Below are 17,557 nucleotides of genomic sequence, written 5' to 3'. Positions count from 1 at the left end.
TGGCTGAATGAGTGAGGAGATCCTGAGTTGCCTTCTCCGTAAGAGATTTAGCAACCTCTTTAACAGTCTCCTGTGGAAACAGATGAGGGGACAATGGTGCAAAAAGAAGAGATGTTCTTTGTAAGGGTGATACGGCTCTTGCTAGAAAGAGCTAAAGACCGATATCTTCTTTAAGACTCCCGTTCCGAAAAGAGAGGGCAACTTCTACGGAACCGTCCATAACCGCTCTGTCCAAGCAAGCCAGGACACTTGAAAGTTCCTCCATGGAGACAAAGTCAGTGTCCTGAGCTCTCTTAGCTAACGCTCCCAAAACCCAGTCCATGAAGTTGAAAACTTCCAGGGTCCTAAAGAGGCCCTTTAGAAGGTGGTCAAGCTCACACATGCCCCACGTTGCTTTAGCAGAAAGCAAAGACTTCCTCCTGGAAGAGTCCACTAAAGATGCGAAATCCGCGTCTGCGGATGAAGGGAGGCCTAAACCCCATAGGTTCCTTGGTGTCGTACCACCTTCCTGTTTACCTGTTAACTTGGAAGGAGGGCAGGAAAAAACTGTTTTGCCCGCTTCCCTTCTTCTAGAAGTAAACCACCCTGAAAAGGTCTTTAAGGCCTTTTTCATACAAAGAGCAGGGCGCATCTTGACGAAGGAAGAAGACTTGTGAGCTTTTGTGCTCGACATCAAAGATCCTGGTGAAGGAGGGTCAGCAGGATGAAGTGAGTCTCCGAACTCCTTGAGAAGCAAAAGAGAGAGCCTCTTGTAGTCAGAAACTGCTACATCTACGGGCTCCTCCTCTTCCGATACTTGTTCCAAAGGATCCACTGAAGGAGACTGTTTGGGAGTGATCGGGCTCTTCCCGGGAGAAGAAGAACTTTCCCGAGAAAGGGAGCGCTGAACGTTCTAACTTCTATACGAAGAATGAGGCTCCTGTCGGTCCGAAACACTCTTGCGCCTACTAGACTCTTGTTGTCTAGGCCCTTGCGGTTCACCAGACTCGTGGGCGCTTGATAGGCTCCTGACGCCCTGATTCAGGGCGCTTGAATGGATCCCTGCGCCCTGATTCCTGACGCTTAACAGGCTCCTGGCGCCCTAAACTCTTGACGCCTAACGTACTCCTGGCGTCTGATTCCTGCCTTCTAGCAGACTCCTGACGTCCTGAATCCTGTGGTTTGAGAGGCTCTTGAGGCCCTTTCTTGCGTCTCGCTGCCTCTTTGCACCTGCCTGGCTCCTGGTCCTGTAGTCCCAAAGGATCCTGATACCTAAATCGGTTTAGTTTCTCTTCAGGTTCCTTGAACCTAAACCGATCGAGACCTTCTGCTCGATTCACGGCGTCTCATAGGAGAGAGGCTAGTTCTTCCTGTCTACCAGGATTCAAAGCCTTACCCGTCATAGGGCGCTTTGGAGAAGAAAGCCTATAGGGCGAAAGGACTCTCCTCTCCGGAGAAGAACAACTGTCGGATGAGTCTCTCGAAGAAGGCGATAAAACGCCCTGGAGATTGTGAGGGTTCTCTCCTATACGAAGAGGGGCGCTTAACGGAACTCTTAACAGGGAGCGAAACATCTTTCTTCCTTGTCGAATCCTTAGCGAAGGAGCCTACTAAAGAAGCTAACTGCTCTTGCAGATTTATCAGGAACTTCTTTGTAGGATCCTGAAGAGAGGGCTCCTCTTATCTCTTCTTAGGCAACGAGGGCCAATTCTGGGCAAAACGCTCTGGGCTGGAATCAGCCGCGTCTCCTTTAGGCGCCTTCCAGGCTCTCTTCAAAGGGCGCGAAAGAGAGGCCGAACTCCATCCTCGTTTAGGAGAGGAAGAGTCTGAGGCCGAAAAACACTCCCTTAGGACGCCTTTTCTGCGGCAATCGAGTAGCTGGGACTTTACAACAGGATCTACCGAAGGGGACGCCGACTGTTGGGGATGTTCTGCATCCTCCCTGCGGCTTTCGACATTCCTCCTCCCCTGGTCCTGGAGTTTGGAGCGTCTAGGCCTAGGAGCAATGAGGAACCGGTCAGACGCCCCCTCCACTGCACTGGGGACACTGCACAAGTCACTATCACCACTCTTACCTTCATTTAGAGCTCGTAACTGAGCTTGAAGTTTCTTGATGCAAGCTTTTACATTTTACCCTCCTCTGAAGAAGAATCTTTGGATTCAGAACAGGGAGAAGCAGCTGAGGCTAAGGAAAATCGTTAGTAGGAGAGTTAACAACTTCTTGTTTCTAGAGAACAAGATCTACTAGATGACCTAGCTGAAGCCTTCCTTACTCTATCTCTCTCAAGCTTCCTAACATATGAAGATAACTCCTTCCATTCAAGCTCTGTTAGGTTCTCGGCGCACTCAACACAGGTATTATTAGAAAAGAACATTCATTCTCTCTGCATTTAGCGCAAATACTATGAGGATTTACTGCCGATTTCAGCAGCCTAACCTTGCAACCTTCCCTACTACAAACTCTAAACATATGTGAAGCCTTAGCGTCAGACATCGTGAAAGAGTAGTCAAAACCAAAGTCGAAAAAAAACAATAAGCGTATGCAAGCCAGAGAAAAAAAAGAATACGTCACCAAAAAACCAATCCAAAATTCTCGGCAAACGAGTTGAAATCCAAGATGGAGGAACGAACAATAGGTGTTGTCCGTTCAACTGACAGAGAAATTATGGCTTAGAAAACGGGAATGGTTCCAGACCCCGTCACCCAGCGGCGGGAAGGGTGTGGATCACCTGACCTACCTGTCGCGTGTGCCGCGAGTTTTGAAATTCTGTCGGGACGACCGAGTCTATAGCTAAGTATATATCTGCTGGGTAAGTTTTCATGTACAAAATTTCAACCTTCGGTCAACCTTGACTCTACCGAAATGGTCAAAAAACGCAATTGTAAGCTAAAACTCTTATATTTTAGTAATATTCAATCATTACCTTAATTTTACAATAATTGGAAGTCTCTAGCACAATATTTCGATTTATGGTGAATTTCACGACTCTTTTTCCATTACGTAGCGCGCGCTAAAACAACTCTTCCGAAAAAAATCATAACATGCGATTGTGGTAATGTTTGCACCATCTTAAAATTAGCCGTTATATTAAGTTTTATACGTATATGGAAATGTGCGCAATTTCATGCACAATACAACTAAAAACAACCCATGGTTGTAGCTTCTATCAGTTTTGAGATATTTTCATATAAATAACGATAATTGCCAAAATTTCAACCTTCGGTCAACTTTGACTCACCGAAATGGTTGAAAAATAATTGTAAGCTAAAACGCCTATATTCTAGTAATATTCAAGCATTTACCTTCATTTTGCAACAAATTGGAAGTCTCTAGCACAATATTTCGATTTATGGTGAATTTATGAAAAAAATTACATTTTCTTTACGTCCTGCGCGGTAACTTCCGAAAAAATCATACGTGCGATTGTGGTAATGTTTGCACCATTTTAAATAAGCCGATACATAAAGTTTTATATATGAAAATGTGCGCAATTTCATGTAGAATACAACAAAAATAATTGAAGGTTGTAGCTTTTCTCATTTTTGAAATATTTGCATATAAATCACGATAAATAGAAAAAAACCACGTTCGGTCAACTTTGACTCTACCGAAATGGTCGAAAAACGCAATTGTAAGCTAAAACTCTTACAGTCTAGTAATATTCAGTCATTTATCTTCATCTTGAAACAAATTCGAAGTCTCTAGCAAAATATTTAGATTTATGGTGAATTAAAAAAAAAATCTTTCCTTCCTCCGCGTGCGGATTCTCCGCCACAAATCTCCGAAATGCGTACGTCCCATTCTCGGAATATTTGCTCCATTTCATAGTTTTATATATGAAAATGTGCGCAATTTCATGTAGAATAAAACGAAAAATATTTGAAGGTAGTAGCTTTTCTTATTTCCGAAATAATTGCATATAAAAAAATATATATATATAAAAATTCGACATTCGGTCAACTTTAACTCGTCAGATATGGTCAAAAACTGCAATTGTAAGCTAATACTCTTACAGTATAGTAACATTCAATCATTTGTCTTCATTTTGAAAGAAATTGGAAGTCTCTAGGACAATATTTAGATTTATGGTGAATTTTTGAAAAAAATATTTGTTTACGTCCGCGCATTACGAATTTATGCATTATTTTCTCTGTGTTGCTTTTATCGTTTTACAATGTGTTATATACCAAAATGATCGCAATTTAGTGTACATTACAACGAAAAAAAAAAGTAACTTGTTACCTTTAACCGTTTTGCGCACAGCACGATTTGAATACAATTATATATGAAATTTTGTTTTTGCGCTATCATATATCGCATTATTTATATATGATAATGATAATTTTTTTCATTTCTGATGGTTGCATACTAAACTTCAGCCAATAACAAAAAAAGGAGCCAAAAATTATGCATACTAAACTTCAGCCAATGACAAAAAAAGGAGTCAAAAATTAACTCTTAATCTTGAAAACTAAGCGCGCTGTGATTTTTTGAAAAAAATATTTTTTCCGCTTCCACGCTCACTCTGAAACACCTCCGGCACATGGGAGACAATTTTTTTTTTACCGCTTCGGTGTAAGAGGGTTAATAAACAATCGGCTGGGTTGGAAGAAGCATAGACATGTGGATACTGATCAGAAAGACACAAGGACCAAATGCAGACAGCCATTTGCTCTAAACTGTCTGAACTGAATTGGAAAAAACTAACCAGGCATCCAAATACAGGACCCCAATTCCAAGAAAGTGATACTATCCCAGAGCTGTGCTCAGCCCAAAACACAGCAAATTTTAAACATCCTAATTTGTATGTTTCCTAACATACAAAAGTGAAGCTCTTAACCCTTTAACGCCAATTGGACATATTAAACATCGATATAAACTGTTTGTTGGGTGCCGATTTGACACATGGTACGTCGATATCGATATAAATTGTTTGTTGGGTGCCGATTGGACATATGGTACGTCAATATGTTTTTTTTTTTAAATTCACGGAAAAATAGTTAAAGGTCTACTTGGCAAAAACTTTTGATTCACGCGCCTTGGGGGATGCTGGGAGCTCACGGATCAAAACGTTGTTTTGTTTACAATCGTTACCCAGGCGCGCAAGCGCGGATTTCATTCTTCTCGCACTAAAAAGTATCAGCGACACATCTCAGAAATTATTTCGTCACTGACAATTATATAGGAAAATGTGCCCAATTTCATGTACAATAAAAAAAAACAACCCATGGTTGTAGCTTTTATCAGTTTTGAAATATTTTCATATAAATAACGTTGTGCCAAAATTTCAACATTCGGTCAACTTTGACGACCAAAATGGTCGAAAAACGTAATTGTAAGCTAAAAATGATATTGTTATTGTACAATAAAGTTTCATACATACTTACCTGGCAGATATATACTTAGCTATAGACTCCGTCGTCCCTGACAGAAATTCAAATTTCGCGGCACACACTACAGGTAGGTCAGGTGATCCCGCCGCCTGCCGCTGGGTGGCAGGAATAGGAACTATTACCGTTTTAAGCCAGATTTTTCTCTTACACCTGTCTCCTGAGGGGAGGTTGGGTGGGCCATACAATCGTATATATCTGCCAGGTAAGTATGTATGAAACTTTATTGTACAACAACAATATCATTTTCACACATTCAACTTCCCTGTCAGATATATACTTAGCTGATTGGCACCTTTGGCGGAGGGCAAGAGACAGCTAATTACTGACCTAATAGGTAAACAACATATGTTGTAGGTAATACAAGTTAATTACAATAAAAAAAAACACCCTAGTTCCTACCCTGTTTAGGCGGAAGATTTCACAGCCTGTGCTGAGAAGTCTACTTCGCCTCAAAAGCTTCGGCGAGGGTGTGCCCTATGGCTGAGAACTCTTGAAAGGACTGTCAATGGGGTCTTATCCACTTACTCGACAGAACCTAACGGCAATTGTCACTGGAGTCTTATTCACTTACATGACAATATACCTATGCCTCTTGGCATATAAAGGAGTAAAATACTGATCCCGATCACCCGATCTTAACCGTGGATTAGTAAATATGATTGAAAGGCGTTATCCCCAAACACCTTTCAAACAGCCTAAAAACTCAACACCAATAATTTTAAAATCACAATATATAAAATATAAGGAGAAAAATTAATATTAAGGATCAGTCTTCTCTCCTTTACCCAGCACTGTATCCGCTGATACATAAGGCCCTAGAGAGAAGCATTTCTCATGTCACTCTCACATTCTTCAAGTAATGTGAGGCGAACACTGAGTTACATCTCCAATACGTGGCAGCTAAGATGTTCTTCATTGACATGTTTTTGTTGAACGACAATGATGTAGCGACTGCACGTACTTCGTGTGCTTTTACCCTTAAGGTCTTATATGCCTCACTATCACAGCTCATGTGGGCTTCAGTTATAATATTCCTAACAAAACATGCTAAGGCATTTTTTGACATAGCTCTTTCAAGGTCTTTAACCGCACACCATAAACTTTGATTGCAACCCTGCAACTGCTTCTTCTTTTGCAGGTAAAACTTCAAAGTTCTCACAGGGCATAAAGTTCTTTCCATTTCATTCCCAACTAATTGAGAAAGGCCTTTTACTTCGAAAGTCCTAGGCCAAGGTCTCAAGGGGTTTTCATTTTTAGCTAGAAATAAAGGTTTAAAGGACAATACAGCCGAATCCTTCTTAAAACCCACTCTCGAGTCAAGCGCTTGCAGCTCACTCACTCTTTTCGCAGTGGCGAGCGCTATTAAGAAAATACATTTTCTAGTCAAGTCCCGGAAAGTAGCTTTATTGGGAGGTTCGAATCTCTCCGACATAAGGTATTTGAGAACCACATCCAGATCCCAGCTAGGGGTGAGAGAAGTTCTCAATTTTGTAGTTTCAAATGATCTAATTAAATCATGTAGATCTTTGTCATTCTCTATGTTCAGGTACTATTCCTGAACACAGCTGATAACATGCTCCTATAACCTTTAATGGTTGACACTGCCAGATGAGATTCTTGTCGTAAAACAAAGAAACAAAAATCAGCAATTTCGGTCTCAGGTATCGGAGGAGGACAGCTTCTTCGCCTTACACCATCTACGGAAAACTTCCCACTTCGATTGGTATATCCGCATGGTTGAGGACCTTCTTGCTCCAGCAATTGCTTTTGCCACTTTGCGAGAAAAGCCTCTCGCTCTGACCAATCTTTCGATAGTCGAAAGGCAGTCAGAGCGAGAGCGTGGATATTCTTGTGATACCTCTCGAAGTGGGGTTGTTTGAGCAGATCTGTCCTTTCGGGAAGAGATCTGGGGAAGTCCACTATCCATTCCTGTACCTCTGTGAACCATTCTCTGCAGGCCAATAAGGAGCGATCAATGTCATCCTCATGCCTCCGAGGACACGAACTTTCTCATACTTCCCCAGCATCTTGAATGGGGGGAAACACATAAGCGTCTATGCCCTTCCAATCCATGAGCATGGCATCTATGGATAGGGCTCTGGGATCGTCACCCAACACAGTGCTTATTTGATTGTTATTATACACATTTTGGTCTCAGTTCACTCCACATTGCACTTTAAACCCGTTGCTCTTCCTGGTTTCTAAGCGCGCGCCACAAACACAGTTACGAACTGCAGACGACGACAGACGACGAAACTGCAAAGTTTTATTCCCTAAATTGTTTACTTTACTCGTTATTTAGTTTAAATTTACTTTGTTATTTAAAAATTTTGATTTAATTCATGTATATTATCCCTTTTTTGCAACCAAATTACCCCGAAAAATTAGATATTTCTAAAGTAGATACAATCAAATGTTTCTAATGTTTTCGTACATCTGGCTGCCGAAAACCATAGAGGAACGACTGCGGATAAGTGCATAGAGGAACGACTACGGATAACTGAATTATATATAGATATATATATATTTTTTTTGCTTTTTTGTTTTTGCTAGCACTTTTCATTGATTTCAGTCTATATTAGTATTTTGAATTTCTTTAATAATCGTATGCCAGAAGTAAATGTAACCTTTAATGTTTGCATGCTAAGAATGGCAAAATCATCGTTGCCACATTAGTGGAGGCTTCACACATACGCCGTTTCATTATTATAAACTGTTTCCATGAATTCTAGTTGTCATAGTAATGCAATAATGATAAAATTGCTTTAATATTTGTATATATACTTCCAATACATAGCCTAATTTCACCAATTTCAACGTTTTGTGTATAGTCTTATACCCAGTTTGGAGGGTCAACACAAACCGAATGGCAACAGAGAGAGAGAAAGGAAGGCACAGGAACGGAGCTAAAGACCTTTAGGGTAGATCACCACGGCAGGCCAACCCTCATCACGGTGGACCGGTCTTATTCACTCGATATTTAATTGGTGAAACAAGAATACAATTGCAACTCTAAGCATACCATTTAAAAGACTGAAGTTTCGTCAACATAATGTGATATATGAAAGCCCCACACGAACTAAAATAAGCATGTGAGCTCTTCGTAAAATATGTTTTCAAGGCAGTTTTGAAATCCAATATGGCGGCTACGTTTTTCATGGAAGGTTCTCATCAGTGATGGCCACCATCTTTCCCCAGCCTTCCCAGCACTCATTTGAACAATGTTAGCGGTATATATGTAACGTTTATTGATCTTACTCAAGATTGCAGTTGTAATCAGCACAATAAAACAACATTTTGTTGCCTATATAAGTGAAAGTATGAAACTTGTTATTCCCGGGGTTATGGTTGGAACTGAATTCATTCTTACCTTGTAATCGGTGGTTTTATCCTTACTGCCATCACAACTGATAATCCACAGTGCTTTATTTGATTGTTATTATACACATTTGGTCTCAGTTCACTCCACATTGCACTTTAAACCCGTTATGAACAGCAGACGACGACAGACGACGAAAACTGCAGTTTTATTTCCCTAAAACTGTTTATTCATTAGTTTAAAATTACTTTGTTATTTAAAAATTTTTATTTAATTCATGTATATTATCCCTTTTTTGCAACCAAATTACCCTGAAAAATTACAGATATTTCTAAAGTAGATAAAATCAAATGTTTCTAACGTTTTCATACATCTGGCTGCCGAAAACCATAGAGGAACGAATACGGAAAAGTGCCATAGAGGAACGTACGGAAAAGTGAAATATATACATTTTTTTTTTTGCTTTTTTGTTTTTGCTAGCACTTTTCATTGATTTCAGTCTTTATTAGTATTTGAATTTCTTTAATAATCGTATGCCAGAAATAAATGTAACCTTTAATGTTTGGATGCTAAGAATGGCAAAATCATCGTTGCACATTAGTGGAGGCTTCACACCATACGCCGTTCCATTATTATAAACTGTTTCCATGAATTCTAGTTGTCATAGTAATGCAATAATGATAAAATTGCTTTAATATTTATGTATATATACTTCCAATACGTAGCCTAATTTCACCAATTTCAACGTTTTGTGTGTAGTCTTATACCCAGTTTGGAGGGTCAACACATACCGAATGGCAACAGAGAGAGAGAGAGAGAGAGAGAGAGAGAGGAGAGAGAGAGAGAGAGAGGAAGGCGGAGGAAGAACGGAACGAAGATGGAAAAGGTGGCGGGGGGGGGGGGGGCGGGGGGGGGGGGGGGTATGGTGGAGCTGTATACGCGTGTTCGTATCCATTTCTGCAGAATGGAGTTTTTGTCTCTTGGTACAAGGACAAGTGTCGTTATTCTTTACGATTAGTGATTCACGATACCCTTATAAATTTCGGCACTAGGTGTAATGCACTATAGCAAAATCTCGTTCTGTTACGAGTGTCGTTACAGAAATAGGTATTGCCCAAAACGTGCTTGCACTGTCTCTGAAAACCCATAGTAGACATGCTGCTTAGTTGTCAATCAAGTTTTTTATAACCAAGTATTTTTTACAAGACTAGCTATTGAATAAATTTGTATTTTTCTCAGTCAAAAAAACATATGCCCCTCAATGCTAACTTTCTCTTTTTAACGACTTTCTGGTCATTGCAAATTCAGCCCCATAATTTCTTATGGTGCGAAAACAGACAGACGCCATGGACGAAAACGATTGCGTCACACTACGGCGATAATCCAGCAGTAAAACATCTTCATATATCCAAAAAGTAAATAATAAAGATATATATGCGCATTACGAGTATAACAATTACATGTATAGCTGATAACAATCTGCATGAATAACTGGTAAACTGTTCTGCAATGACAGTTGAGTATAGCAATTATTTACAATAGGTACGAAAGTCAAGATGTCATGACGTCATAATACAGAACTTAAAAGAACGTTCTAATTCAGAAAAATAATTACTTAAATTTGAGTCAGATCGAGTTATTTTTTGCAATAACTAATATTTTCAAATTAATTCATCATAAATATGTAAAAATATTGATGTTTTACTACTTATTTAAAAATTAGCTAAGAGCACGCTTCTCATCATCATCTACCAAAACAGCTGTTTACTCCTGGCTTGTTTGTTTGTGAGAAATCGTGTTTTCGATTGTTGTGATGAAAGTGCTCCAGCGTCTGTGGGCACAAGTGTGGTGTGCGGATTTATCAACAGGAAAATGGTTAGTTTATTGACACAAGCTACTCCGTAAAACATCGAGATGGCGTCAATCTAATACCTCGAGTTGTAAGTAAAAATGTTGAACGCGTTTTGGTGAGATTTGCACTACGTTTGAGACCGTTTTCAGTACCCTCTGTTTAAATCTTAAAATTTGGCCTTAATTCTAACTTTGGAGAAAAATACTTACTTCGAAAAGAGAGTAGAGGTCTTTAGCTCCGTTTCTCACCAACAACAAGTCGCGACTGATGCCCATCTCGGGTGTCAGGACGCGTTATAATGTACTTTTTCGGAGGGTGGCAAGCGTTGAATGTAGGTGGCCTGGTTGGCCTGCCGTGGTGATCTACCCTACTCTCCTTTCGAAGTAAGTATTTTCTCCAAAGTTAGAAATTAAGGCCAAATTTTAAGATTTAAACAGAGGGTACTGAAAACGGTCTCAAACGTAATGCAAATCTCACCAAAACGCGTTCAACATTTTTGCTTACAACTCGAGGTATTTAGAAGATTGACGCCAGCTCGATGTTTACGGAGTCGCTTGTGTCAATAAACTAACCATTTCCTGTGATAAATCCGCAAACCACTTGTGCCCACAGACGCTGGGGCACTTTTATCACAACAAACGGAAAACTTTTCCTCACCGAGTAAACAACTGTTTTGTAGAAGACGACGACGAAGCGTGCACTTCGATAATTTTTTAAATAAACAGTAAAACATCAATATTTTACATATTTATGATGATTAATTTGTGAAAATATTCGTTATTGAAAAAGTAACTCGATTCTGACTCAAATTTAAGTAATTATTTTTGGAATTGGAACGTTCTTCTAAGTCCTGTATTATGACGTCACGACATCTTGACTTTCGTACCTATTGTAAATAATTGCTTTACTCAACTTTCTGCAGAACAGTTTTGACCAGTTATTCATGCAGATTATCAGCTCTTCATGTAATTGGTATAATCGTAATGCGCGATATATATCTTCATTATTTACTTTTTGGATATATGAAGATGTTTTACTGCTGGATTATCGCCGTAGTGTGACGCAATCGTTTTCGGTCAATGCGCCTCTGTTTTCGCATCATAAGAAATTATGGGGCCGAATTTGCAATGACCAGAAAGTCGTTAAAAGAGGAAAGTTAGCATTGAGGGCATATGTTTTGATTGAGAAAAATACAAATTTATTCAATAGCTAGCTTGTAAAAAATACTTGATTACAAAAAACTTGATTGACAACTAAGCAGCATACCTACTATGGGTTTTCAGAGACAGTGCAAGCACGTTTTGGGCAATACCTATTTCTGTAACGAACACTCGTATCAGAACGAGATTTTGTTATAGTGCATTACACCAGTGCCGTAATTTATAAGGGTATCGTGAATCACTAATCGTAAAGAATAACGACACTTGTCCTTGTACCAAGAGACAAAAACTCCATTTTGCAGAAATGGATACGGACACGCGTATAAAGCTCCACCTACCCCCCCCCCTCCACCGCCATCCTTTCTTCTTCGTTCCTCCGCCGCCCTCTCCTCCTCTCTCTCTCTCTCTCTCTCTCTCTGTTGCCATTCGGTATGTGTTGACCCTCCAAACTGGGTATAAAACATACACAAAACGTTGAAATTGGTGAAATTAGGCTATGTATTGGAAGTATATATACATTAATATTAAAGCAATTTTATCATTATTGCATTACTATGACAACTAGAATTCATGGAAACTGGTTTATAATAATGAAACAGCGTATGTGTGAAGCCTCCACTAATGTCTGGCAAACGATGATTTTGCCATTCTTAGCATGCAAACATTAAAGGTTACATTTTACTTCTGGCATACGATTATTAAAGAAATTCAAAATACTAATAATAGACTGAAAATCAATGAAAAGTGCTAGCAAAACAAAAAAGCAAAAAAATATATATATATCTATATAGGGTAGAACATCACGACAGGCCAACCCTCATCACGGTAGACGGGTCTTATTCACTCGATATTTAATTGATGAAACATGAATACAATTGCAACTCTAAGCATACCATTTAAAAGACTGAAGTTTTCGTCAACATATTATGATATATGAAAGCCCCATACGAAACTAAAAATAAGCATGTGAGCTCTTCGTAAAATATGTTTTCAAGGCAGTTTTGAAATCCAATATGGCGGCTACTGTTTTGCATGGACGGTTCTCATCAGTGACGGCCACCATCCCTCCCCAGCCTTCCCAGCACTCATTTGAACAATGTTAGCGTATGTATGTAACGTTTATTTATCTTACTCAAGATTGCAGTTGTAATCAGCACAATAAAACAACATTTTGTTGCCTATATTAGTGAAAGTATGAAACTTGTTGATTCCCGGGGTTATGTTGGAACTGAATTCATTCTTACCTTGTAATCGGCGGTTTTTATCCTTACTGCCATCACAACTGAAACTCCACAGTGCTTATTGCCATTGATTATTACTTTATATTTTGGTCTCAGTTCACTCCACATTGACACTTTAAACCCGTTGCTGTTCCTGGTTTTCTAAGTGCGCGCGCGCCATACAATTTCGAACAGAACAGACGACGACAGACAGACGACGAAACTGCAAAGTTTTATTCCCTAAACTGTTTACTTTACTCGTAATTTAGTTTAAATTTACTTTATTATTTAAAAATTTTGATTTAATTCATGTATATTATCCCTTTTTTGCAACCAAATTACCCCGAAAAATTACAGATATTTCTAAAGTAGATAAAATCAAATGTTCTAACGTTTTCGTACATCTGGCTGCCGAAAACCATAGAGGAACGAATACGGAAAAGTGCAGAGGAACGACTACGTTTTTTTTTTTTTTTTTTTTGCTTTTTTGTTTTTGCTAGCACTTTTCATTGATTTCAGTCTTTATTAGCATTTTGAATTCTTTAATAATCGTATGCCAGAAAATAAATGTAACCTTTAATGTTTGCATGCTAAGAATGGCAAACCATCCTTGCCACATTAGTGGAGGCTTCACACATACGCCGTTCCATTATTATCCTGTTAAGCGTCCGCCCCTGATGAGCTCGCTGCTAACGTACCGTCACGCTTTTTTTGTAATCAGCGATTATAGCACTGGATGATAGTTTTCAAAGTTAATATTGATTTTTATACTTGTTATTCTACGTAATTAACTGTAGGAAATTCTCTTCTCTCTTCTCTCTCTCTCTCTCTCTCTCTCTCTCGTCTCTCTCTCTCTCTCTCTCTCTCTCTCTCTCGAGTCCAGTCACTCGGCAAAGAAAAGTCATCTTCACTCCCGCCAATTGGAAGAAAAGTTTGTATCATCACTGGAGGATTCAGAACTAGAGCTCTCATCATCAAATAGGTTATCAATATCACACTCCTCAATCTAGTATTTGATTGATCTCACCTAAAGAAATATGCCTCCTCTTTCGGGACATTCATTGTGAAAGACGCGAAATCCAATTTGTCTCGATAAACGCCCGAAGCGTATTGAAAGAAAACCAACAGGGACAGGCAGTTTTCTAGCATAAGCGACCACCAGGAAAGAGTTGCCAGGCTGGAAATAAGTTTCCCATGTGCTGAGAGTGTTACCAAATGATGTTCCTACACTTTCTATACGAGTAAACGTATTATTACGGGGCTGACGGCTTGACAAGCACAGTTAAAGTCTTGAACGTAATATCCCGTTGAAGCGCTACCGAGTAGATCGCGGTAAAACGTATTATTACGTGGGGTGACGCTTAACAGGTTATAAACTGTTTCCATGAATTCTAGTTGTCATAGTAATCCAATAATGATAAAATTGCTTAATATTTATGTATATATACTTCCAATACATAGCCTAATTTCACCAATTTCAACGTTATGTGTGTAGTCTTATACCCAGTTTGGAGGGTCAACACATACCGAATGGCAACAGATGAGAGAGAGAGAGAGAGAGAGAGAGAGGAGAGAGAGAGAGAGAGAGAGAGAGAGAGAGAGAAAGGAAGGCGGAGGAACGAAAGAAGAAAAGGATGGCGGTGGAGGGGGGGGGGAGGGGGGGGGAGAGGGTAGGTGGAGCTTTGTACGCGTGTTCGTATCCATTTCTGCATAATGGAGTTTTTGTCTCTTGGTACAAGGACAAGTGTCGTTATTCTTTACGATTAGAGATTCACGATACCCTTATAAATTACGGCACTGGGTGGGTAATGCACTATAGCAAAATCTCGTTCTGTTAAGAGTGTTCGTTACAGAAATAGGTATTGCCCAAAAACGTGCTTGCACTGTCTCTGAAACCATAGTAGACATGCTGCTTAGTTGTCAATCAAGTTTTTATAACCAAGTATTTTTTACAAGCTAGCTATTGAATAAAATTTGTATTTTCTCAGTCAAAAACATGTGCCCCTCAATGCTAACTTTCCTCTTTTAACGACTTTCTGGTCATTGCAAATTCGGCCCCATTATTTCTTATGGTGCGAAAACAGACAGAGGCCCAGGGACCGAAAACGATTGCGTCACACTACGGCGATAATCCAGCAGTAAAACATCTTCATATATCCAAAAAGTAAATAATAAAGATATATATGCGCATTACGAGTATACAATTACATGTATAGCTGATAACAATCTGCATGAATAACTGGTAAAACTGTTCTGCAATGACAGTTGTATAGCAATTATTTACAATAGGTACGAAAGTCAAAGATGTCGTGACTCATAATACAGAACTTAAAAGGAAAAACGTTCTCAATTCAGAAAAATAATTACTTAAATTTGAGTCAGAGTCGAGTTACTTTTTCAATAACGAATATTTTCAAATTAATCATCATAAATATGTAAAAATATTGATGTTTTACTACTTATTTAAAAATAGCTAAGAGCACGCTTCTCATCATCATCTACCAAAACAGCTGTTTACGCCTGGCTTGTTGTTGATGAGAAATCGTGTTTCGATTGTTGTGATGAAAGTGCTCCAGCGTCTGTGGGCACAAGTGGTGTGCGGATTTATCACAGGAAATGGTTAGTTTTATTGACACAAAGCTACTCCGTAAACATCGAGATGCGTCAATCTTCTAAATACCTCGAGTTGTAAGTAAAAATGTTGAACGCGTTTTGGTGAGATTTGCACTACGTTTGAGACCGTTTTCAGTACCCTCTGTTTAAATCTTAAAATTTGGCCTTAATTTCTAACTTTGGAGAAAAATACTTACTTCGAAAGGAGAGTAGAGGTCTTTAGCTCCGTTTCTCACCAACAACAAGTCGCGACTGATGCCCATCTCGGGTGTCAGGACGCGTTATAATGTACTTTTTCGGAGGGTGGCTAGGTGTGATTGTAGGTGGCCTGCTTGGCCTGCTGTGATGTTTTACCCTAATTCAGTTATCCGCAGTCGTTCCTCTATGGTTTTGGCAGCCAGATGTACGAAAATGTTAGAAACATTTGATTTTATCTACTTAGAAATATCTGTAATTTTTCAGGGTAATTTGGTTGCAAAAAAAGGAGGGAATATACATGAATTAAATTAAATTTTTAAATAACAAAGTAAATTTAAACTAAATAACGAGTAAAGTAAACAATTTTAGGGAATAAAAACTTTGCAGTTTCGTTCGCCTGCTGTCGTAACTGGTTTATGGCGCGCCGCGCTTAGAAACAGGAACAGCAACGGGTTTAAAGTGCAATGTGGAGTGAACTGAGACAAAAATGTGTATAATAACAATCAAATAAGCACTGTGGAGTTTCAGTTGTGATGGCAGTAAGGATAAAAAACCACCGATTACAAGGTAAGAATGAATTCATCCAACCATAACCCCGGGAATAACAAGTTTTATACTTTCCACTAATATAGGCACAAATGTTGTTTTGATTGTGCTGATTACAACTGCAATCTTGAGTAAGATCAATAAACGTTACATATATAGCTAACATTGTTCAAATGAGTGCTGGGAAGGCTGGGGAAAGATGGTGGCCGTCACTGATCAGAACCTTCCATGCAAAACGTAGCCGCCATATTGGATTTCAAAACTGCCTTGAAAACATATTTTACGAAGAGCTCACATGCTGATTATTTAGTTCGTATGGGGCTTTCATATATCCACATTATGTTGACGAAAACTTCAGTCTTTTAAATGGTATGCTTAGAGTTGCAATTGTATTCATGTTTCACCCAATTAAATATCGAGTGAATAAGACCCGTCTACCGTGATAAGGGTTGGTAGTCGCTGGGTTTTCCCCCTAATCTGCATGAATAACTGGTAAACTGTTCTGCAAGAAAGTCGAGTAAAGCAATTAGGGTAGAAAACCGCATGGTACAGGGGTGGACCATGTACGATCAATGTGTACAACCCCAAGAAAAAGTACATTATAATGCGTCCTGACACCGGAGATGGGCATCAGTCGCGACTTCTTGTTGGTTGAGAAACAGAGCTAAAGACCTCTACTCTGGTGTCAGGACGCGTATAAAGGAGAGTAGAGTCTTTTAGCTCCGTTTCTCACCAACAACAAGTCGCGACTGATGCCCATCTCTGATGTCAGGACGCGTTACAATGTACTTTTTTTGGGGTTGTACACATTGATCGTACATGGTCCACCCCTGTACCATGCGGTTTTCTACCTTAAGTACTTTTTTCGGAGGGTGCATGCTGTGATCATCGGTGAGTTGATCCAGGCCATGCGGTGTTTTACCCTAGTCGTCCAAATAAATATGACTTAGAATTCTTGTTCAGTAGGTAAAACTGCATTGAAAAAACGCAACTGCCACAGTCTAGGCCGCTGCGGATAGGTACCCTAGATCTACCGAAGGGAGAACTGGAAAATGGGGAGACGAAAAAATGGGAGGACTGGAAAAGGGGAGAACTGGAATATGGGACGGCTGGAAAATGACTGCGGCCGTAGGTAGGTTGCCTCGTTATAATGCTACATTGGAGTTCCAACTCGGTGTTAGGGAAGCAGGGCTGGGGATGGGAGGTCATTCCTCCTCTCGGGAATTTCTCAGGTGAATAATCTAATCGAATTGATGACTAACTACATAAAAAGGAA

The 17,557-nt window shown here is 39.5% G+C and overlaps 2 protein-coding genes across 2 annotated transcripts in view; one reads left to right on the top strand and one right to left on the bottom strand.

Annotated features, from left to right (window-relative positions):
- Positions 1-8,844, bottom strand: part of LOC135205587 (heterogeneous nuclear ribonucleoprotein U-like protein 1) — a 90,178-nt gene extending 81,334 nt beyond the window's left edge. Inside the window, exon 1 of the mRNA XM_064236351.1 lies at positions 8,744-8,844. Within this exon, the coding sequence (XP_064092421.1) occupies positions 8,744-8,844 (101 nt within the window). The remainder of the gene's footprint in view (positions 1-8,743) is intronic.
- The window catches only part of LOC135205783 (heterogeneous nuclear ribonucleoprotein U-like protein 1), a 171,160-nt gene that overhangs the window by 99,115 nt on the left and 54,488 nt on the right, over positions 1-17,557 (top strand). The window lies entirely within an intron of this gene.

The sequence above is a fragment of the Macrobrachium nipponense genome, chromosome 24, assembly GCF_015104395.2.
Source record: "Macrobrachium nipponense isolate FS-2020 chromosome 24, ASM1510439v2, whole genome shotgun sequence".
Lineage (NCBI taxonomy): Eukaryota > Metazoa > Arthropoda > Malacostraca > Decapoda > Palaemonidae > Macrobrachium > Macrobrachium nipponense.
Note: the sequence above shows the minus strand (reverse complement) of the source record. Positions and strands in the feature narration are given on the sequence as shown.